The sequence below is a fragment of the Protopterus annectens genome, chromosome 7.part1 (assembly GCF_019279795.1).
Source record: "Protopterus annectens isolate FY-2018-M chromosome 7.part1, PAN1.0, whole genome shotgun sequence".
NCBI classification, from domain to species: domain Eukaryota; kingdom Metazoa; phylum Chordata; order Ceratodontiformes; family Protopteridae; genus Protopterus; species Protopterus annectens.
The window spans coordinates 265,426,150-265,451,024 of record NC_056740.1 but is presented as its reverse complement, the minus strand read 5'-3'; the positions used below and the strand labels follow the sequence as shown (position 1 = coordinate 265,451,024).

The following is a 24,875-nucleotide window of genomic DNA, read 5'->3' as shown; positions in this document are numbered from 1 at the left end:
AATGGCAGAGATAGCATGAAAGAATGCTGATGGATGAATAATACAACAGTGGGGCAGTTAGAATGTAAGGAAGGGTATGGCTCCCAATGTTTTAAATATTTGCCTTTGCCCTATAACTTTGAAAGAATCAGGTAGCAGGCAGGTGTAATGATAACTCCATGCTCCTTTGTTAAATATGCATGTTAGTTGTTTAACTGTAGTTTTTAGTTTAGTTTCGAGTACAGGATAAGATGCACTGGAAAGGTATTTCATTTTTTTTGTGAATATACGTGTTTATTGAAATTTAAATAAAAATAATAGCTACCTATTAACATTTATAGTCAACATATATAATAATGTGATTGAAGATTAGTCAGTAATCCTGCAGGACCCATATCAATCAGGGATAAAGCCCGTACTGTACCACAGACAACTAGTGCTCAATTAGAGGTATGGGCACAAGAAAGACTGGACGGAGGAAAATAGGAGTGAGTGAAGGATGGCAGCTCACCCATCCTTGGTGGAGGAAAGCTGCCTAAGCTCACTGCAGTAACAGCCTTCAAAGCCCGATGAGCTCCTTACAAGAGACGTACCACTTAGTCTGGAGTTTGATCATGTGTACAAGTCTACATCTGTCTCCTGTAGGCAGTGATTGTGAATCTCGCAAAGCTGCTGCAGGGTGGGCAATAGCAAGGGCACACTCCCCCACTCCCCTGTTGAAGCTGCAGCAGTGTCCTCAGTCTCCTCACTAATCCAGGCATGGGTTGGTTTGAATCCAGAGGAGGCTAAGGTGTGTCTAGTAGATCTAGTGAATGATGAGAGGAGCTGACAACCAATAGTCAGCTGCAGAGAAAAAATAGTCAGTAATCCTAGTATGTAAATACATGGTAATCATAGATACTATTTATTATGTACAAATACATCACAACTGAAGCTTATAAACTTTAACTTAGGTAACTTATATACAGCTAGCTACATTCATTCTTACATGCTCATTCTGTGGTTAAACTTTCAAAATGGCACTGAGTATAGCACATGCCCAGTATTTATATGTGCACGTTCAGTCCTTGATATGCTTCTTAAAGACACAGCACACACACTCTGTTCTGCAGCAGGTAACATTAAAGAAAATTGACGTTGTTGAAGCTAGATTTACCCTCACAAATATGGAAGCTAGTTGCTCTGATCACTAGGAAAGAGTATACCATACTTTTTTTAGTAGTGTGATTTCTGGAGAAATGTTGTAAGAGAGTGACATAAATGCATTTGTTATTTTACTATTTACTATTATATAAGATTTATGGTGCATTACATTAAATTACACACGTGCACATACATTTGTGGTATAATGTTGTATAATGAAAAGGAAGGTATGCAATATGGGAAAACCATATAGGAACATATATCAATGGATTGAGGAGGACTTACTTTGTAAATATACCTCATACAATAAAAAATGCTAGACAAACTGAATATTATGGGGAAATAACCGACCACATCTCCCACTCCTGGAATGTCCATTATTTCCTTATAACACCCACGTGAGAGGACATTATTACATTTAGAGAATGGGCTGTTAATTTGTTTTGTATTTATTTTTTTAGTACTAAAATATATTTGCAATATTTTGATTTAAAATAGTTCCTTCACTTGGTGTTTCAAAGTTGCTTCAGTATATATAATTGTTGTTGGAGGAAGTATTTTACATTCAAAATAGAAGTTATACAAGAATCTAACAATGCCCTCAGGCTGACACACACACACACACACACACACACACACACACACACACACACAAACACAAAAACACACACACTCTCTATTTCTCTCTCTCATACAAACACAGTCACATACATAAATGCACACACAAAGATGCAAAGGCAGAGAAACTGTGTATTTCACATGTTTGGATGCACGCATGCACATATAAACACACAAACACACAGATGTATGCACACAAATGCATATAGTTATAGTCATAGACACACGTCATCACACAGAAAGTTGCAAACACCCACATACTTGTGCACTCACTAAAACACATGCACTCTTGCATACAGACACACACACACACACACACACACACACACACACACACACACACACACACACACATGCACAAAAGAATCCAACGCCTTATTGACTATGCACACCTTAGATGTATTTTTGCCATCCACTAATAAATAAATAAATGAATAATATCAGCACAGTAATAGATATTTAGCCTACTGATGTCAGAGAAATGCACTGCAAATTATTACATCTCTCGTCCATCCACAGACAGAAGCGTATGTGTTCACACAATCTTTTGAATTGCCACCACAGTTACTTGAGTCAGTCCTGTGTTTCTTTTTTATTTATTTACCCTACTTGCTATCTGTGGTACTTTAAGATCCATGGTTAGTGACTGTAAAGGGAATGGAGGGTTCTTGTAACTGCTGTTGTTACCGTTACTTGCTGAAGTTTTGTCTTTTTTTTAATTGAATTTTCCTCCTTGCTAATTGCAATTAAGTGGTGTATAGCAAGGCAGAAACAAGAAGGCAACCGTTTTTTCCCATCCTTACTTCACGGTTGTTTAATATGCTACTTTGAAGCCATTGATTTATTTTTATTGAGCTTTACCTGTACATTACTACCCTGTTGGAAAACATATATTCTTCAGTAGGGTGGCATTGTACGTTTTGTCCATTATCTAAACCCGAGTAACATGCTCACAAGCATAAGTAGTACCTTCCACTTCAGCAAGCAAAAATCATTATCCAAAACAACTAAAACAATCTGCAAAGAAAATTACTTTTAAATTGTTCTATGCTCTGCATTGTATGCTTTGGCATTATAAAAGCTAAGAGATGATGCAGTATCTGTTAGACTTCCAGGTAACAAACTTTTTCAGCAATGATTTTACATCATGCAGCACTTAGGTTTATGAATGGTATATTGTATATTAACATAATTCTCGGCAATGTTCATGATATTTTTGGAGTTCAAACATAATGCATTTTGTTTTCTTTTAGTCTACAACGTGAATTTTATGGCACTTGAGTGAATATTCAGCAGTAACAGTCTGAACACAATTTCTGACATTTAGTCTTGCGCATGAAATGCTCCCCAGTGCACAGTTAACCAAGCATATTATGTCTTGCCATTTCTAGGACTACACAGAGAGCTTCCCTGTGTCAGCTCACTTGAAGGATGACTATAGGAAAGACCTTTTATTATTATTTTTAACTCAACTGTATAGCCCATGGCAGTAAATGGATTAAATCTATCAGTACTGTCACTTTTTCTTTCCAGTCCTTCAGCAAAGTCTGTACTCTAACAGAAGCAAAATATCTAACACACTCTTATTTTTAAAACCAGATGCCACACTCAAGGTGATCACGATAAACCACAAATCAATATCAGATGAAGTTAAAGAGTAGTGTGTCATCATGCTGCATTGTGAGACAGTATTAGTTCTTGAAATAATTTGTTAGACATATAACTCCTATGGTGATAGAAATATCGATAATGGCAGAAGAAGGTTTAATCTGCCATACATGTCCTTATCTATGGTAATAATCAAGGTATACATCTAAACATAGAAAAAATATACAACAGAATCTTAAAATAGTCACAGTTTGTGCTGACAAATGGGCTTCAGCTTCAAATTTATTTAGGCACCTTTAAATTAACGCATTGTTACCAATAACATAAAACATGAATTAAGGATAGATAACGTGAAATATAAGATTTTAAAACAGATTGTGTTTATTTAACTGGTGTAATTTAAGTCTTCTTCCTTTTTTGTTACTCACATTAAATTAGATGTAATTGCATTCTTAATGAATGGCCTAAGCAGATTCATTTGGAAATACTTGTAGCATGTTTTGGCCACTAGCTGCAGGTGATATTGGTTAAATGGCAGCTGTACGCTATCTGGAGCGCAGTTCAGAAAACTGTATGTCTAGCTGAAGAGGGAGTTATAACTAGGCCTATGGAAAATAGAAGATCAGAGTTCAGGGACCTAGGTTCACTAAGCATAAGCTGCTTGTTTCTTAAATGTTATGGCACAGGGGACATTGATTGGTATATGATTATCCAGAAACACCATCTAGCAATGCCAGTCAGACTGTTGTGTGGCTTATTGTAACATAATGAAGTTTTTGGAGCATATTCTGTGTGCTGTAAATGAGGTCTATTAATTTCCTGAGAAGGGTGTTAAGAGCTTTTACATTTGTCAGCTCAAAGGTGCATATCATTAGGAATCTTTCAGTGCCCATGATCACTTGACTAGTATAATTCTATGACTGCTGCTATAGGTGAGGTACTGCAACATGGAAACATGGACTATCGGCATGTGTTTTACAGCCTCATATATAAAATTTAAAAAAATCTTAATCTGGAATATGTCAAAGAAAGCCATACTTGGCATGTAATACAATTTAATTATTTCAATATAAAATTTCAAATTAATGCCTACAAATCTTTTTTTTACCCACTGCATGGTTACTCCATTTATGTCACTCATTCCAAATGCCCCAGTGTAATATAATTGCATTTGACTGATAAGCCTCATTGTGAAAGTTCATAATTCATATATGATTTGTTAAATTTCCAGTTACTCTCTGGACAATAAATATCATTTTATCTTCTGTTCATTTTTTTTTAAGTTGATGGGGCAATTTTAGTGCATGATGTAGCATTTGTTTTGGCATTTCTATCTATCTAGATAGATAGATAAACAGATAAATATTCTGTTTGCATATTTACACAAAAACATACAAAAATACAGAAGTAACTTATAGAAAAAAGTATATACTAATCTTCAAACACATAAGCCATTTTAAAGTGCAATAATGCCTTTTAGTGTAAGCATTATATGGAAGTAATGAACCTTCAAGGAGTTATGCACTGTGCCTGTAATATCAGGCCTTATAATGCCTTTTGTTGGTCTGTTATTTCTATATAATGCACACCTTGTCAGGAACTTTTGCTTCCTTAAATCTTCCATTTTAAAGTAAATTGATTCCACAGCAGCTGGAAAGACAAAGGTCAATATGAATAATTTATTACTCATGTTTTGTAGATAAAGTGTCTTTGTCTCGGTAGCTAATAACTGTTTAACTGTATCATTTAAACTGCACTGATAGGATAATAGTTTACTAAACTGCAGTGAGTTTCTTGTATGAAGTTCAGCATTTTCCTGTGTAACAAATGTCTTAAAATGGTAGACAGACAGAGATACTGAAGTTTCCACAAGGTAGTGTATGATGAGAACGTTTTTTTTTTTTTTTGGTGGTAGAACTTTATAATGGAAAAAGAGGGTGTGAGTTACAGTCTGTAATTCTGTCTGTGAATGAGTACAGGAAGTATACCTTACATGCCTTGTCCAAAGCTGATATCAGAAAATAAACTTATTCAGATGATTAGCAACTTATCTTCATCTACTCCAAAAATGCTGGAAGACACTTAGAAAGTATCCCTGAAATTATAAAATGTGGGATGAATGAAGGGTTTAACAGGATTTAAAGCTGTTTGTGTTTCCTGCTGCCATTCTGTGGTGCTTACCTTTTGTGTGGCAGCAGTGAGTGTGTCACAACTTTCAAAGCTAGGATACCTCATGCCCCTAGACATTTTTTTCTAACTTTTGAGGCACATGGGAATAGGTAAAGCCCAATTCAAAACAAAGAATTATGATCAGGTCCATCTGATCATAACCCATTTCTTATGTGTTTTTAATATGGATGTTGAGATTTACTCCTAAAACTTAACTCTTGAGATTAGTCTTTTGACATTCATGTCTTGAACACTTAACAAACTGGTTATGATCAGAGACCTGATCATAATCCTCTCTGTGGCTATGAGTGGAAAATGGATACTGGTTTGCAATTGTAAATAAAGAATGCCTTTATGTTCCCATAGATCTTACGAAAGCTTGAGAGCAGTAAAGTATTTTCTGTTAATAATGAAGAACACAGGAGTTTGTTATAATTGTATTTAATAAATAGTTATTTTGAATGTACAAACTAAAAGAAGTCTTCTCTTTCCCCACATTCAGAGCTCATCTCCAAAAACACCTCTATCAAAAACCTGACAGCAAGTACTTCTCCACTGGACATATAATTAATTCCCTCTTCAGCTGTTATCACTCTTTTGACTGTTCTGAACTGCTGCTTCCCTCTTATATTTAATACTAAAATTAACTCACATTTATTTTTCTAATCTGTTATTAATCTTTACATATTGTAGCAATTGTCTGTGGGATTATCTACCTTATCTGATTACTCTGTTTGTGAATTTGTTCTGTTTTATTTTTGGTGAATTTCTTCACCAGAAGTATGCCTTCAAATGGTGTATTGTGATTAATGTATTCCCCCAATAAACAAACAAAATAAATAAAAGACTCTCAGGCCTCTTTCCAAAGGTTCTTAAAAAACACAGAGGGTGTTTTTTTATGTTCTCCATGGACTGCCATTTCGTTTGTTAAATTTCTGAGTTTATTTTCATTTGAAGCTCCCAAATATCCTACCACCTAACTCAAAACCAGAGGTATGCCAGGATCAACTGACTCTCATGCAGGTACTACATAATAAACAGCCTCCTCCATATTCCTGCATAGACCCCACATCCACCGAATCTATATTTTATAAGTTGGTATCACCCACGGAAGACAAACTGTTTTCCCTTAAAAATTAAACCACAACAATGAGCCCTGAATAAATGCAAATCAAATAAAAAACTAAATTAAAATGGATAAATGGCAGAACAACCACTGCAACAGTAGACATGATAATAACCTCATAAAGTAAAAAAAAAAAAAAAAAAAGCTATCAGATAAAAAGAAGTTAAAGTTACTTTATATCAGACAACCTAAATAGTTCTGGAAAACAGTAAAACACATAAGATCAAACAATATTTTCTCAAAGCTAAACTCAGATACTACTGTAAATAACTTTTCAATCAGATAAACACATCCCATCCTATCCCTTCATTCAACCTTTTAAACCTTCAGGGACACCCCAATCTATAACCTTATTTTACAAGAATCCCATTCAAAATTGTTATAGAATTCCTTTATAAAGCATTTAATAACTATAAAACGGATTCCTCCATTCTCTATCCTAAAATACTATAGCATTGCTAAGAATTCCTTAGTAAGCCTGTGACCTACACTTTTATCCTTTCACTACGTAGTGACTCAGTTCCTCACAACATTAAGCACACCCTTAAACTCACTTCAACAAAGGCCACCAACCTCACCTCTCTTAATGATTTCTGCCCAATTTGCAAATATCGTCCCCCTAGCCAAAATTCTTGTAAAAATTATTTTGAAAAAGATTCATAGTGCATCAAGTGCAATATAATTTCTGCTAAATAACATGACTTTTGCCCCAACTACTGCACCATCTCTGTTATCTATACACTTACAGAACAAATAATTTCATATGTAGAGCAGAACCTTCATAAGCTTATAGCTTTGGTGTGTTGTACTTTTAATGCAACATGAATGCATTCATAGGCTATCTGCATATTTTAAAGAAATCAGGCAGGAACTGTGCATATCGTACTTCTGTTTGTGTGACTTACTACCATTTATTATAGTTTATTTCATAACTTTGATTTCATGCTGTCATTATAAAGCCTTCTTCCATCACCTTCCTTTGGCCTGCATATCCTAGCAGCCTTTTAAATAGTATTAAATTGAGACAAATGTTTAACTTGCATTACACGTACAAATGTAACTATTGTAGTGCAAGCTGTGTGTATAATAGGTTATTATATATATTTTTTTCTTTAGCTCAGCTTGTTAAATAAACACTTGGTTGTTTAACTATTAAAGCTCAAGAGTGCCACACAGAAGAAGCACCATGGCTGTTTTGCAGGACCTGTTATGGGTTATTTTTTATTTGCTTTCACAGCATAGAAACATTTTATTTATCTGTGAACTATTATTAGAGCAAGCATAACATTATTAAAGTAGCATGGCAAAGAAAAAACATTACAGTCTTAACAACTCATTTAGTTTCATGAAGTACTGACTGGGGTGGTGGGATAACAGAGGCATTCATTACCAATGTCATGGCCTTTACTCTGTTTGGCACTTAGAGAAATCACTGTGAACTGGAAAGCGAACAATATAAGGCTTGTCTCATGCTGGGCTATTTGCTCTTTCTCTCCAGAAAAGCGCCTCTCAAGGGGAATCTCTCATGCCAGTTCAGCAATTGTTTCTCTAGCAAGATCTCATGTGGCGAATGAATGTAACAACGAGCAGTTTCCACTGGAGATGCCGATTTATACATTCCAGTTACCGGACCTCAGTGTATATAGTGAAGATTTTAAGAGCTTCATTGAAAGGGACTTAATTGAGCAATCAACAATGATCGCATTGGAGCAGGCAGGTAACGTATACAATAGTTTTAAATTAACTTTTCTGACCAAAGAAAGTAAGACTTGAAATCAGCAGTGTACTGTTTACATTAGCTGCCTTATAACAAAGTTTCAATGGAGACGTTATATTATCTCTGAGTAAATGAGTTCCTCTAAGTTCTATTATCATATTATAACTATAGCATTAAATTAATATATGTTTATATTTTAATCGTAATCATGCCAGGTGACTTCAGCACCCATTCATTAAAATGATGCTGTGTGTTTGCTTTTAATTTTAATATGCTTAGTGGTTTCCATTTCTCAGCCTGTAAAAGCATTACTTATTTCTTCATATAAGATACAAGCTTTATTGAGAAATATCTCACCTGTCTCTACCCTGACAACAGAAATGTTGAAGAGTGTTAAATAAATGTCACATGGACCCTTTTAAAATTCTTATGCAGTCACATGTAGTGTAACTACAGAAACCATTCACTCTGAGCTTTCTGAATAAAAAACTTTCATAAAACAAAAATGTTCCTAGATAATCATAATTATTTTTCATTGCTCGGTGTTTCAGCTCTACCATGGTTTGATGACATCTGAATTAACACTTGCACAATGTCTTCATATATACTTTTACTGAAATACAGACAACCATATCTTTATTCAGTCCCAACATGCCTAGTGTGCTAAAAGTAGAAAATAACTATATCTGCAACAACAAAAACTGCTGCAAAGTGATAAAGAAATAAAATATATTCAAATATTTTAATCTTAAAAATTCATTAAGGAATCTCTGACAAGTCTAAACTAATACACTAATGTCTGTGAACATAAATTAGCAATATAATGTGATAATTGCATTTAACAGTTGACATTTTATTATACCGGTTATTCATGCTGCAAGTCCCTTGCCAAAACTGTCCAGGATGTTGCAAAAGTACTCCAAGCTTAAAGAGTTATGTTTATGTCAGCAAGATGCTTTCAGCTCACATAATGTTGTTCTTCTTTCGTCTTTTCCTGGTTAGGGGTCGCAACAGCAGAACTCCGGTCCGCTAATGATAGGCAGTAGATTTTTTTACAGGTGCCGAGGTGCCAGCTCGACACCCAACATTCAGCAAAGGCACACCCATTCTACGCATGTCTTTCGAATGCCACTTGACCACAGGGAGGACATGCAGACTCCACACAGAAGGTGCTCCAGCTGAGAATCGAATGGGAGAACCTCTTGCTGTGAGGCAACAATGCTACTGTTGTACCACTGCGGCTATTTTCAGCTCACATAATGATTACTTAAAATTGCACTTTTTACTTGCTTCAGTATAGAGCTGCCTCTAATATTGAGTTGCTGTTAAACTGCCAAATTGTAGTGGTGCTAAAAAACATAATTACAGGACAAAATCACAGATGAACAATAATATACTGATGTGACTGATATGATTACAATACTGTATGTGACAAAATGTTAACAATAATATCTCACGTGTCAGTACCTGGGAACTGGGAATAACTGCGTGCATTATAGACATGATGAGGTCTGATATTAGAAGTAAAGTAAATACCAGCTGATTAGAAAAACTGATACTATACACGTCTTCCTGACTTAAATGTTTTTTTCAGCATAAAATGGACAGCAACAGGAAAACCGTTGATATAAAACTTCTATAAAAGTCTACTTAATGAATACTTTTAGCAGTAAACAGTGTCTTGTGAGGGTTCTGCAGACTTGATATAGTTGTACGTTTGAAGTCAGTGCCAGTAATTATTCTTATTTCTCCTGTTTGCATGCTCTCTACGTTTGAAGTCAGTGCCATTCATTATGCTTATTTCCCCTTTTGCATGCTCAACACATTTGAAGTCAGTGCCAGTCATTATGCTTATTTCCCCTTTTGCATGCTCTCTATGTTTGAAGTCACTGCCAGTCATTATGCTTATTTCCTCTTTTGGCATGCTGTCTACATTTGAACTCATTGCCAGTCATTATGCTTATTTCCCCTTTTTGCATGCTTTCTACATTTGAAGTCAGTGCCAGTCATTATGTTTATTTCCCCTTTTTGCTACTTTCTACATTTGAAGTCAGTGCCAGTCATTATGCTTATTTCACCTTTTTGCATGCTTTCTACATTTGAAATCAATGCCAGTCATTATGCTTATTTCCCCTTTTTGCATGCTCTCTGCATTTGAAATCAGTGCCAGTCATTATGTTTATTTTCCCTTTTTGCATGTTTTCTACGTTTGAAGTCAGTGCCAGTCATTATTCTTATTTCCCCTTTTTGCATGCTCTCGATGTTTGAGGTCAGTGCCAGTCATTATGCTTATTTCCCCATTTTGTATGCTCTCTACATTTGAAGTCAGTGCCAGTCATTATGCTTATTTCCCCTTGTTCCAGCTTTCTACGTTTGAAGTCAGTGCCAGTCATTATGCTTATTTCCCCTTTTTGCGTGTTCTCTACATTTGAAGTCAGTGCCAGTCATTATCCTTATTTCCCCTTTTTGCGTGTTCTCTACATTTGAAGTCAGTGCTAGTCATTATGCTTATTTCCCCTTTTGCATGCTCTCTACGTTTGAAGTCAGTGCCAGTCATTATGCTTATTTCCCCTTTTGCATGCTCTCTATGTTTGAAGTCAATGCCAGTCATTATGCTTATTTCCCCTTTTTGCATGCTCTCTATATTTGAAGTCAGTGCCAGTCATTATGCTTATTTCCCCTTTTGCATGCTCTCTACGTTTGAAGTCAGTGCCAGTCATTATGCTTATTTCCCCTTTTGCATGCTCTCTACATTTGAAGTCAGTGCCAGTCATTATGCTTATTTCCCTTTTTGCATGCTCTCTGTGTTTGAAGTCAGTGCCAGTCATTATGCTTATTTCCCCTTTAGCATACTCACTATGTTTGAAGTCAGTTCTAATCATTATGCTTATTTCCCCTTTTGCATGCTCTCTACTTTTGAAGTCAGTCCCAGTCATCATGCTTATTTCCCCTTTTTGCATGCTCTCCACATTTGAAGTCAGTGCTAGTCATTATGCTTATTTCCCCTTTTGCATGCTCTTTACGTTTGAAGTCAGTGCCAGTCATTATGCTTATTTCCCTTTTTGTGTGCTCTCTACATTTGAAGTCAGTGCCAGTCATTATGCTTATTTCCCCTTTTTGCATGCTCTCCACATTTGAAGTCAACGCTAGTCATTATGCTTATTTCCCCTTTTGCATGCTCTCTACGTTTGAAGACAGTGCTAGTCATTATGCTTATTTCTCTTTTTGCGTGCTCACTATGTTTGAAGTCAGTGCCAGTCATTATGCTTATTCCCCCTTTTTGCATACTCTCTACATTTGAAGTCAGTGCCAGTCATTATGCTTATTTCCCCTTTTTGCGTGCTCTCTACTTTTGAAGTCAGTGCCAGTCATTATGCTTATTTCCCCTTTTGCATGCTCTCTATGTTTGAAGTCAGTGCCAGTCATTATGCTTATTTCCCCTTTTGCATGCTCTCTGTGTTTGAAGTCAGTGCCAGTCATTATGCTTATTTCCCCTTTTTGTATGCTCTCTACTTTTGAAGTCAATACTAGTCATTATGCTTATTTCCCGTTTTGCATGCTCTCTACATTTGAAGTCACTGCCAGTCATTATGCTTATTTCCCTTTATGCGTGTTCTCTACATTTGAAGTCAGTGCCAGTCATTATGCTTATTTCCCCTTTTGCATGCTCTCTGCATTTGAAGTCAGTGCCAGTCAGCTTATTTCCCCTTTATGCATGCTCTCCACATTTGAAGTCAGTGCTAGTCATTATGCTTATTTCCCCTTTTGCATGCTCTCTACATTTGAAGTCAGTGCCAGTCATTATGCTTATTTCCCCTTTTGCATGCTCTCTGCATTTGAAGTCAGTGCCAGTCATTATGCTTATTTCCCCTTTTTGTATGCTCTCTACTTTTGAAGTCAGTGCTAGTCATTATGCTTATTTCCCGTTTTGCATGCTCTCTACGTTTGAAGTCAGTGCCGGTCATTATGCTTATTTCCCCTTTATGCATGCTCTCCACATGTGAAGTCAGTGCTAGTCATTATGCTTATTTCCCCTTTTACATGCTCTCTACATTTGAAGTCACTGCCAGTCATTATGCTTATTTCCCATTTTGCATGCTCTCTACGTTTGAAGTCAGTGCCAGTCATTATGCTTATTTCCCCTTTATGCATGCTCTCCACATTTGAAGTTAGTGCCAGTCATTATGCTTATTTCCCCTTTTTGCATGCTCTCTTCATTTGAAGTCAGTGCCAGTCATTATCCTTATTTCCCCTTTTTGCATGCTCTCTATGTTTGAAGTCAGTGCCAGTCATTATGCTTATTTCCCTTTTTTGCATGCTCTCTACGTTTGAAGTCAGTGCCAGACATTATGCTTATTCTCCTTTTTGCAGCTCTCAAGCTGGCCATCAGCTGCTCAGCTTCACCATTTTAACCTTGAATGCCCCTGGTACTGTCCCTTGGGGCAGGGACCTACCAGCTCAGGGCTGAAAATTCTAATGGAGATCAGCCACAGCTGGCAGGACTGTATGCCCTAACTGGGAGGACCTACTGATATCAACGGTAGCATTGCATGTAACTTGTTTCCACCTCTTCCGTGTTGACATGCTAATGGCAATCTGTTGTGCATTTATAGCATCAACCCCCATCACTGGGCTGTGTCATAATGTTAGCAGAGACCTTATAGTCCTAGAGTAGGTAAGCCAGCAAAGCCAGTCCTTACCTCCCCCCCCCCAACCCTCTACATCTAGCTCCACAACAGCCCAAACTACAACTGGAACTTACTTCAGCTGGATCATATTCAGGGCCCATCTCTGTGGTATGGAGGGACTACACAGATATCATATTGCAGTGTCTTACATATACATAGAGAAGATTTGACCTAGAAGGTTTAGAAAGTCTCTAGAAAATATTCCGAAATACATGATTTGAGATACTTCAAAAATGTATGAAAACTTTGGGCTTGCCTTTTCCTTTATATTTTTTTTTATTGGGAATATTCCCTGTAATTGACAGCACTGCTGTCAAGTTAATGCTTTTAATCGTATGTCGTCAGATTTTGTAGTGCTGCACATGAAGGTAATCCAAACCTGATTGCAAGCACCAGTTTTCAGTCTGTTACATATGCAGTCACAAAGAAAAATAGATTGTTTAGCGCTGACAATTAAAAAGAAAATTAAAATATTAAAGATAGTGATATTCCATTTTGCATGAGAATATGATTGTATAAATGTTCCTTGTTTGAACTGCACTGTATGGAAGATTATGGACTGTACTACTGGGAAATGGAAAAGTGGTCACTAAATTGATGCTCATAGAGGACATATGATTTTACTCATTTTGCAGTGGACCTCAGGAGTGGAGCAAACCATCTTGAGAACTGCAATATATATCTGAACCTAACAGAAAACCCTTTACTAAAATGATTTAATTTTCCCTAAATCATCTCTGCAAAATATTACTTTTAAGGATTTTATACTGAGCTGTATGTCATAATTATTTCAGGTGACTATGGATCTAATTTTGTATAAATGGAGTAACATTCTTCAGAATGTGCTCCAGAGTTTCTTAACATGTCAGAGAAGCCTGATCATGTAATTTAGTTTCTTATGCAAGTGCTCGCACATAGCAGCAGATTTCAAAACTATAGTCAAAACCAAAAACTGATACTGATGCCTTAGCAGCCAAACAATATTTAAGAGTTGGCACTCTCAGTGCAAGCTGATCAAGTCAGAGACATTAAAACACTAAAGTAAGCAGTCAAGATTCATCAGTCTATACGGTGCAGTAAAAAAAATTAAAGGAGTTAGAAAATCACCAGCACAGAAACAAATGAATTCATGAACGACTGAAGCAATAGAAGATCAGTGAAAACTATGCATAACTTTCTAGTTACCAGACCAGGACATTATAAAACCTACTTACAGATTCCTCAGTCCTCAAGCAGAAGCCAAAAAACACCCAGAACTTTAATTTTCATTATTTTTACTAAAATGATTAAATGAAAGTCCAGACTAAAATAAAGAAAGGACAGGAAATTAGTTAATTATGAGAGGCTATAACTTTTAACTGTATCCTGACATTATCAATAATATATCAGGAAGAAGAAGTAAAGTTTTCACAGTTACTCAAGAGCTATGCTTTACCAATGACATTCCAAAGCATTTAAATTCCCAGTCATCGCTCTTATTAATTAGAAACAGAAACATCGGGCCCTTTGAATTCATTATCTTTTTAAAAACATTTATTGTAAGAGATTGTAGAAAATTCTGATGCTGCAGCCTTTCTTGTCTTTTGTGATCAAAATATACTAGCCACACTCACTTTTGTAGCAACATGGCCATAGAGAAAATATGCTGCAACATCACTCATCAAAAGCATCCACACATAAAGTGAATAGCAATTACTTTGCGGTGGTGGTGCTGCGGTAGCGTCGTCGCCTCACAACAAGACATTGTCACGTTTGATTCTCAGCTAGAGCGTCTTCTGTGTGGAGACATGCGTGAATGGGCGTACCTTCGTTGAAGGTTGTGCATCAGGGCTGGCAACTCGGCACGTAAAAATCTACTGCCAATCAATAGCGGACTGGATTTCCAGTGTGTCGACCCATAACAGGGAAAAGCCGAAAGACACAAGTAATTCTACATATTTAGAACCATATCAGAAGCCTGTAGATGGTTAACACACACTGTATATCTTTTCACTGATTTCATGTGTTAGAGCTTTGAACATCTGAGCTTTAAACTGATGACTTTTTTACGAGTTTTTTTTTTTTCTCACAAAAACACTGGTATTTTTCAGTCTTTTTTATCTAATGAAAATGAAACAGTGCACTCTGTTCTCTTCTAGACAAAAATATGTATATAAAGCCCTGTAACTAGCATTCATGGGATAATTGCAGGGGCTGGGACGGTTGAAGAAATGGACTATGACACGATTAAAGGGTAGGATACTGAGAGTTACTGTGAAAAGGGCAATACCAGAAACCAAGGATGTAATTAACAAAGTGCTGCAGGAGTGAGCCATTGCTCCAGTTGTTGTCAGTGTGCTCATTTCTGCCATGACATCATCTTCTGTGATAACAGTGACCATGGGGAATGAAGGGAAGAATCTAAGGAAAGACTTGTACTGACATTAAGTGGGTAGAAAAACGACAGCTAATGTTAACCATAGACACATAAAAAGTATGGCACAAAAATCACAACTGGGATGGTATCAGTTGAAATGAGTGAAACTGATGACAACATGGCAGGAAAAGGATCCGTGAGTGTTTATCATACATAGATAAGACCACCAGAAGCAGAGTGTGAATCTTATGGGAGGGCTTAAAAGAATTCTAGGGTGAAATTTCAGGATTACAGATTCCAGAAACAAGAAAACAATATTCTCAGTCATCTGGGCCCTGGTTATGCTATCGTTTGACAAATGTTTACAGTTCTGGGGGTCATATAAAAAGGAGGACATCAAATTGTTGGAATATAGCCACCAGGTGGGCACATAGTTTGGGCTGGAATAGGTATGACCAAAGGCTGGAGAAGTTAGAGAAAGGGGAAATAGAGGCAGAATACCATTTTTTGTGATGCAAAGGGCAGAAACTCTGAATGTGGAGGAAGGAAAGGTACCAACAGCAATCTGTTGGGTCACCTTCTCCCTAGATCTGTGACATTACTTCTCAGAGTGGAGCATACTGTAGAATAATCCACAGAAGCATTCAGAAGGTAATGATATATGTGGAAAAAGGGTATGGGGGAAAAGCAGAATGGATTAAGGGGAAGCAAAATGTGATATGCACATAAGAGACTAAGTGCCTCCCCTTGCCATCAGATAAATGCAATGTGGTGTACTGAGCAGATTTGTAACTGACTTGCAAAGCTATGGATAAGTCTTATTATCTCAGACTTTTACACATATCCAAACCAAAAGGCAAAAAGGTCTCATAGACAAACAATTCAGTATAAACCTTCAAGAAATACCCAACCAAGCCAAAGTCTTCACTGTGCAGCACTGGTGATACATGCAATTAGTGCAAATGAACCATTAAGGGCATACCAGAGTTTCAGCTACATGGCTTCTGAATGGCCTTGACTTTTTACTTTTTAAGTCTTTCTGGGGACAGTCAGGTCAATAAAGCCAAACCTCATTAGTTGTAGACATGCCATGTTTCAGCATTTTATGATCTTCTCAGTACAGCATAAGTAGATTATTTGGCTGTACTTTACAAACACACATACCATAGTATACCTATTTTCCTTCTAGATCTTTCTGTTTCACTGCAGCTATACAATGTAAATGGAAAATTGTGCTTTATACATTGTGAATCATACACTGAGTTAATTCTTAATGATGAACCTGCATTTATACATTTTTGAAAATTATAATAAATGAATCAAATAAAATGCATCCTAAACTAGACATATCATCAATGACTTATCACATTATTCGGTGATTAAACTTTCTGCTTTTTTTCTTCATATTATAATTTTTCCTGGCCTTATTTAGGAGACATACTTTCAATATTTGTAAAAGGACCACATTGAGATTGTGCGGCATCCAGACAATTAATATTTTAGTGGCATTTCACTGGCTTATAAATCTTATTTTAAGTTTGCATTTTGGAAAAAAAAAGTTGCAACATATTTTATTTCATATTCAGAAAATACATCAAAGAAAGCTGTTGTGAAATTTACAGTTAATAAACTCAGTGAACTAGATATTTCAATCTACTTCTTTTGTTCTGCCCTGACCAGTATTTTATTAATTAATTAATTTGTTTTTTTATGAATGGGTATCTAAAATGTATTGCTATAGGAAGGTGCTCTTCTCAAGAAGCAATTACTCATGTTACTTTTGTTTTATTTTACTTTGACTTTTGTGTCTTTTGAGTAAGAAAGTCTATTTCCAAGTTGGCCATTCCAACCAAGTGTGTTTTTTTCTTTTTTGCAACATTTATTAATTAGTCATGTGATAAATATAGTAAAAAATTACAATACGTTTCTGAAAGAAAAATGAAACAGAATAGTTAAATAAATAAGTAATCATTATGGAAAACAAAAAAGATAAATAACATCTAATAATCTTTAACATTAAAGAAAGCCATGGTGGTGCAGCGGTTAGCGTTGTCACCTCACAGCAAGAGGCTCTCCCGTTCGATTCTCGGCTGGAGCGCCTTGTGTGGAGTCTGTATGTCCTCCCCACGGTCGAGTGATGTTTAAAGACATACAGGTAGGTGCGTGCGTGAATAGTTATGCCTTCTTTGAAAGTTGAGCGTCAGGCTAGCAACTTGGCACCATAAAAAATCCACTGCCACTCATTAGCGGACTGGAGTTCCGCTGTGGCGACCCCTGACTGGGAAAAGACGAAAGACATTAGTAATCTTTAACATTAAAACAGTAATTTATTAAGCATCAGTGTAGATGGAAGTTATAATAAGAAAAAGCATCTGAAACTGTATGATGACTATATATCAACAAGGCAGTTGTCTTAAATCCTCTATGCAAGATGCAAGCATAGCCCATAAATAATCTGGAGTAGGTAAAATGTTGCAAAGTGTTAAACTGAAGGACAGATGGTTTGATAAGCCATGTGGTCATACCTGTGCAATAAAGGCTCCTTAATCTATTTGCATGTGTCCAGCAGCAGTGCACTCTCTGGAGATTTCCAATTATGTGAGATGTATACTGTTACTAAAGCAGCCATTTGAAGGATCAATATACTATAAGCAGTTCCCAGCGAGAGAGAGAGAGAGAGAGAGAGAGAGAGAGAGAGAGAGATGGAGCAAAGTGGAATGACTTGTGGAAAAGAAAAGAGATCTTTGAGTTTAAATACTTAGGTCAACAGTTCAGAGTAATGGTGAGTGTGGAATAGAGGTGAAGAAGAGAGTACAGGCAGGATGGAGTGGGTGGAGAAGAGTGTCAGGAGTGATTTGTGACAGATGAGTACCAGTAAGAGTGAAAGAGAAGGCCTACAAGAGGGTAGTGAGACCAGCTATGTTATATGGGTTGGAGACAGTGGCATTGACAAAAAGGCAGGAGTCAGAGCTGGACATGGCAGAGTTAAAGATGTTAAGATTTGCACTGGGTGTGATGAGGCTGGACAGGATTAGGAATAAGTATATTAGAGGGTCAGCCCAGGTTGGAAGGTTTGGAGACAAAGCCAGAGAGGCAAGATTATGTTGGTTTGGACATGTGCTGAGGAGGGATGCAGAGTATATTGGGGAAAAGATGTTAAGGATGAAGCTACTAGGTAATAGGAAAAGAGGAAGGCCTAAGATAAGGTTTATGGATGTTGTGAGAGAGGACATGCAGGTGGTTGGTGTGACAGAGCAAGATGCAGAGGACAGGAAGAAATGGAAACAGATGATCTGCTGTGGCAACCCCTAACGGGAGCAGCCGAAAGAAGAAGAAGGGGATACAGCAATGAAGAAAATCGCTGTCAACTTCTTCCGTAAGTGAAAACTCAGTGAGCAGTCCCAAAATCCATGTGTCAATATGACATTCTGAGTGTTGCATCCTGCACAGAAAGGAACAGAAGTAAAATTCTTTCCCACACTCAGATCTTCAATCCAATAAATATTAATAATAAATAATACCAGATTAAATCACTAGTCCTAAACTGTAACTACATCATTACTGCTATAAGCCCACTACACATAATCTAATCCCCTCTTACATCTCAAGGGTGACTATTGTCTTTGCTAACCTAACCTCTACTACCCATATCTCCATCACTTCTACTTCTCTTACTTTATCTGGATTCTCCCTTTTCTACATTTAGGTGACTGTAAATATACCAAGTTTGTTAGATATTGTTTGCCATATTGTCTGTGCTTATTCATAATCGTGAACCATTGTTATTTGTATAATTTACATTGTTTTACTACATTATGATATAATCGGGGCTGAGTCTATAATTAGTCATTGTTTAATAATTGTTCAACCCTGGTAAACAAATTTAAATAAATAATAAATAAATGCTCATTGAGTTCCACGTGGTGCAGCGGTAGTGTTGTTGCCTCACAGCAAGAGGTTCTCCCGTTTGATTCTCGGCTTGGGTTGGGAGTGCCTTCTGTGTGGAGTCTGCATGTCCTCCCCGCGGTCGAGTGGGCATTCAAAAGACATGCATTGAATGGGTGTGCCTTTGTTGAAGGCTGGGCGTCGGGCTGACAACTTGACTCCATAAAAACTAACTGCCAATCATTAGCGGACCGGAGTTCCGCTGTGGCGACCCCTAACCGGGAAAAGCCAAAAGACAAATAACAATAAATAAATGCTCATTATCATATACATAAGGTGAGGTTTTTAACTTGACTAAACTTTTCCTAACTAGGAACATGACACTGAAGATGTCTCACCCTGATTATTGCAATAAAACTCTCAAGAATATTACTGTAGCAAATTTCAAAGCTTTATTTTTAATGGCATTGTGTTCATTTCCCGACAGTTCTTTTACCTTCATAAAGAGAGGAAAAAGGAAACACCTATCTTTACAGGAAGTGTAGACTTCCCTACCCTGTATCTGAGCCTTAAATACCTCTAAAAATCATACCTTGATAACTGACTTATATGTATTGAAGGGATGCAAACACATTCTTTTTAGTTATACCTTGGAGCATCTTTGTCAGCCATTAAGTTGTTGTATGCTCTCAACTCCATTCTCTATTACATGAAGTGCCAGTCTTCAGTCTGAACAACCCCATATCTGAACAGCTGAACTGCAGACCTGCTTGGGTACAACAGTTTTGTATATCATATTACAAGCTTTAAAGGTACAAATCAAGTGGTACCAGTGCTTCAGATCTGCAGAAAGAGATTTCATGACCCATCCTATAGCCCAGGGAGATTCCATCCATCCATCCATCCATCCATCCATCCACAACCCTTTTTTCCTCATTTATACATGGTGCCAAGGTGTCACTTCAGCAGTGACAATCATTTAGAGCCAATGTTCACATCACTGGGTATCTAGTCCTGATGCAGGTATTCTTCCATACCACATGCACACATACATAGTCACACCTATGGCCAGTTTAGAATATCCAGTCTACTTACTGCATGCCTTTGGGATGTGGGAGGAAACCAGAGCACCTGGAGGAAACACATGCAACCACAGAAGAAAGAGAAGGCAACCCAGATGAGAATCAAACCAGAGAACCTCTTACTGTGAGCTGACAGTGCTACCCACTGCCCGACTGTGCCGCCCATAGCCTAGTGGGAATCTGCATTTATAATCTTGGAATTTAGTACGGCCCAAATGGGGATTACCTCTGTCATATGTAAAGGTGATTTAAAATGAAGTGGAAAAGATAATACTCAGATTAGGATGTCAAAGCCTAAGCTGGATATCGGACTATATGTAATATTCATTCATTTCTTTATTGCTTATTTATGTATGTATGCAGGTCTGCAGGTTCAAACAAACAATGCTATTAGTTTAGACAATTTGCTTAACATGTATTCCTAGATAGGACTTGAACCCAGAAGACAGTTTAGATAAAATATCCTTCAAATTAATGCCAGTCATTGTAACAGGATTAGGATATAATAAAATACTTTAGAGTTTAGGTGCCTTACTGCACTATGTAAAATGAGGTATACACTGCAGAACTGCAAGCACTGAGCCATGTAATTAATATGACATGTTTTGACCTTGATTATCTTTAGCTATAAACCATCTATAAAGCAAATTCTTGCAAAAGTGTTGTCATAAATGGGGCATTTTTGTTGGATTTTACATAAGAATAATGCAGTCATCTGCAAAGAAAAGGGCACTTACCTGACTCGTTATGCAGCCTCCACCCTGACCTTCTACCCTTCTTATTTAGGAACCTGTGCTGAGGTTCCATCACAAAGAGAAGTAACAGTGGGAATAATCAGCAACTTTGACAAATATTTTCATATAACTGGAAGGATAGGGAGATAATACAGTCAGTGCCGACTGTTGCCACAAGGCCTCCACACAGATATGGAACAATACCTGTGACATAAGTAGGAAATCACATTATATACAGCATTGTCCAGAACTAATGACATTCAGCTGAACAGTTTGCCTGGTTTGGTCCCTAGTCCCAATAATCTTTTTACCTCTCTTTCAAGATACATCTGTACATTTTTTGTGTCTCGCCAGGCTAAATTGTGTATGCTGAGATTTGTATTGCCTAAGTACAGCCTTGTCCCTTTCTTTTATTTGACAGATAAAGTTAAAGTATGCAGTGATTTGTATTGCTCCAAGTACTGCCTTATCCCTTTATATTTATTTATTTATTTGTGTGTTTGTTTGGTTATTTATTTATTTATTTATTGCCAAATTAAGTTGTGCGTACAGTGATTTACACTGCCTGTGTGCATCATTGTCCCTTTTTCTTTTTTTTGCCAGATTGAATTGCGGACGCAGTGATTTCTATTGCATAAGTACAAACATGTCACTTTTTTGCCAGATTAACTTCAGTATGCAATGATTTATTCATAGGTTCATAGGTGTGTACTAAGCTAATGGTCCTGGAGCCTATATAAGCCTAGCCCAAGAAGATTCCCTGGCATCATGCCACCCAGAGTTAGTTCCCAGTGCCCCTGTCAAGCAAGGCCACTGAAGTGATCCCCAGGGTGAACTTCCTATTGTCCACCCACTCGTCAAGATTTCTCTTAAAGAGTGGCAGTGAAGTGCTCTGTAGTGAGAGTAGGGAACAGGTGGAGGAGACCCTGGAGAGGTGGAGATATGCTCTAGAGAAAATAGGAATGAAGGTCAACAGGACTAAGACAGAATATGTGTGTGTGAATGAGAGGGGGGATAGAGGAATGGTGAGGATGCAGGGAGTACAGGTGGAGAAGGTGGATGAGTTTAAATACTTGGGATCAACAGTTCAGAGTAATGGTGAGTGTGGAAGAGAGGTGAAGAAGAGAGTACAGGCAGGATGGAGTGGGTGGAGAAGAGTGTCAGTAGTGATTTGTGACAGACAAGTGCCACTAAGAATGAAAGAGGTCTACAAGAAGGTAGTGAGACCAGCCATGTTATATGGGTTGGAGACAGTGGCATTGACAAAAAAGGCAGGAGTCAGAGCTGGACGTGGGAGAGTTAAAGATGTAAAGAGCTGCACTGGGTGTGACAAGGGTGGACAGGATTAGAAATAAGTATATTAGTGGGTCAGCCCAGGTTGGAAGGCTTGGAGACAAAGTCAGAGAGGCAAGATTACATTGGTTTGGACATGTGCTGAGGAGGGATGCAGAGTATATTGGGAAAAAGATGCTAAGGATGAAGCTGCCAGGTAAAAGGAAAAGAGGAAGGCCTAAGATAAGGTTTAATGATGTGGTGAGAGAGGACATGCAGGTGGTTGGTGTGACAGAGCAAGATGCAGAGGACAGGAAGAAATGGAAATAGATGATCCACTGTGGTGACCCCTAACGGGAACAGCCAAAAGAAGAAGAAGAAGAAGAAGAAGTGAAGTGCTCTGCTTGATGTGAATGGGAAGTTTGTTCCAGAGTATGGGAAGTATCTGGGTTAGGAACCTGTCCCTCCAGCATGTGCTGTTTATTGTGGTAAGAAAGTTAAGGTCCTTGGAGCATGTAGCATGGAGGGATTGAGATTTCTTTAGGTGTAGCATATCTAGCAGCTCTGGGTTAGACATGGCTTTGTAGGTCAAGCAGAGAGCACCTCTTAGTAGGCGATAAGAAACAGAGTATAGCTGGAGTTTTTTGAGTCTGTCCATATAGAGCATGTGTCTAAGGCCTAAGATCCTCTTAGTGAGATATTTTTGTGACCTTTCCAGTTGTTGTAGATGTCTAGTGAGGTACGTACCAAATGGGGCATTGTATTCTATAATAGGTCTAATGAGGGATGAGTAGAGAGGGATTATGACCTCTTTTTTCCTGGATAAAAAACCTTTTGTAATATGTGCCACATAGAAGGACTTTCTGACTACAGCAGCAATGTGGTTATCAAAGGAGAGGTTGCTGTCAACCTGTATCCCCAGGTCTCTTATCACACCTTCAGTGTTTAATGGACTACAGCCTATGCGGTAGCTCATGGGCACCAAATTTTTCTCAAAGGGAATGACAATGCACTTTTTTGGCACTGAGCTTAAGGCCAAGGTTCTGGCACCAGTCATTGGTGTCAGTGAAGCCTTTTTGTAGAATGTCTACATCAGATGGAGAATCAATAATGGCTCCCAGTTTGCAATCATCTACAAATTTGGTTAGCCAGAGTCCTTTTGTGTTGGGTTGAACTTCAGAGAAGTAGGTGTCAAACAGGAGAGGACCTAGGACCAATCCCTGTGGGACACCACTTGTAACTGGTCAATAGATTTGGAGTCTGCTACTTTCACAGTATGGGTTCTGTCAGTGAGCCAGTTGGCAACCCATCTTATTACATAGGCGTTTATGCCTAATTTAGTGAGTCTATCTATGATTCCTGAGTGAGGGATGGTGTCGAAGGCCTTAGCAAGATCTAGGCAGGCTGTGTGAACTACCTTGCCCTAATCCACAGCTCTGGTGACAGAAGTCTATCGGGTTGAGCAGGCATGATCTACCTTTCACAGACTCATACTGCATGGGGTCCAGAGTTTGGAGATTCCATATGTCCTTATTTATAAGGTCTGTGATGATACTCTCCATAGTATTGCCTAAGTATTGCTTCGCACAAGTTTCTACTTTTTTATTGTCAGGTTAAATTATATATGCAATGATTTGTATTGCCAAGTACAGCCTTCTTCTCGTTCCTTTCTGTTTTTATTAGTTGTGTATGCAATGATTTGTATTTTTTGACAGATTACATTTAGTGTGCAATGGTTTGTATTGCCTAAGTAAAGCCTTGTTTCTTCTTTTTTTCTTTCTTTCTTTCTTTCTTTCTTTCTTTCTTTCTTTCTTTCTCTCTTTTCAGCCTTTTTTTGCCAGATTGAATTGTGTATGCAATGGTTTGTATTGCCTAAGTATAGCATTGTCCGCTTTTCTTTTTTTGCCAGATTAAATTGTATATGTAATAGGATCATATGATCATAGGAGGTTACTAGGCTAATGGCCCCAGGGCCCTTACAAGCCTAGCCAATTTCAACCTGTGTTCCCAAGAGTGACTGATTAAAGCAGACACTAAAATCAGCACCTATTGTCCCTGTCCAAGAGGGACACAGGTGGAAACCCTGAGGTAAATTTCTGGTAACCCATCCAGTCATCCAAATTGTGCTTAAATAGGGCCAATGAGGGGCTTTGTTTAACATGAATAGGAAGCTTGTTCCAAAGGTGGGGCAACCTCTGTGAGACAAATCTGTCTGTTAATCCATATCCATCCATACATCACTCATTAATGTGCTACAACAATGCTACTATAAGACAGCAACATTTGCATCTAACGTGCCTAACCACTTACACCACCGCAGCGATCTCTCAAACCTATCCTGGCTAGAATTCCACCACTACCTCCACTTTACTCAACTAACTACTGCCCATAACTTACTTTTCTAACCTGAAAAATTCCCAGCTCTCCAATCCATCCTGCACACATACACCCCCAATCAAACCCTTCACTCTTCAGAGAAAACCCTTCTAAGCATAGCT

At 37.7% G+C, this 24,875-nt stretch overlaps 1 protein-coding gene across 1 annotated transcript in view; it reads left to right on the top strand.

The window, feature by feature from the left end:
* Window positions 1–24,875, top strand: part of OTUD7A (OTU deubiquitinase 7A) — a 999,311-nt gene that overhangs the window by 49,780 nt on the left and 924,656 nt on the right. The window contains exon 4 of the mRNA XM_044078484.1: window positions 8,142–8,360. Within this exon, the coding sequence (XP_043934419.1) occupies window positions 8,142–8,360 (219 nt within the window). The remainder of the gene's footprint in view (window positions 1–8,141; window positions 8,361–24,875) is intronic.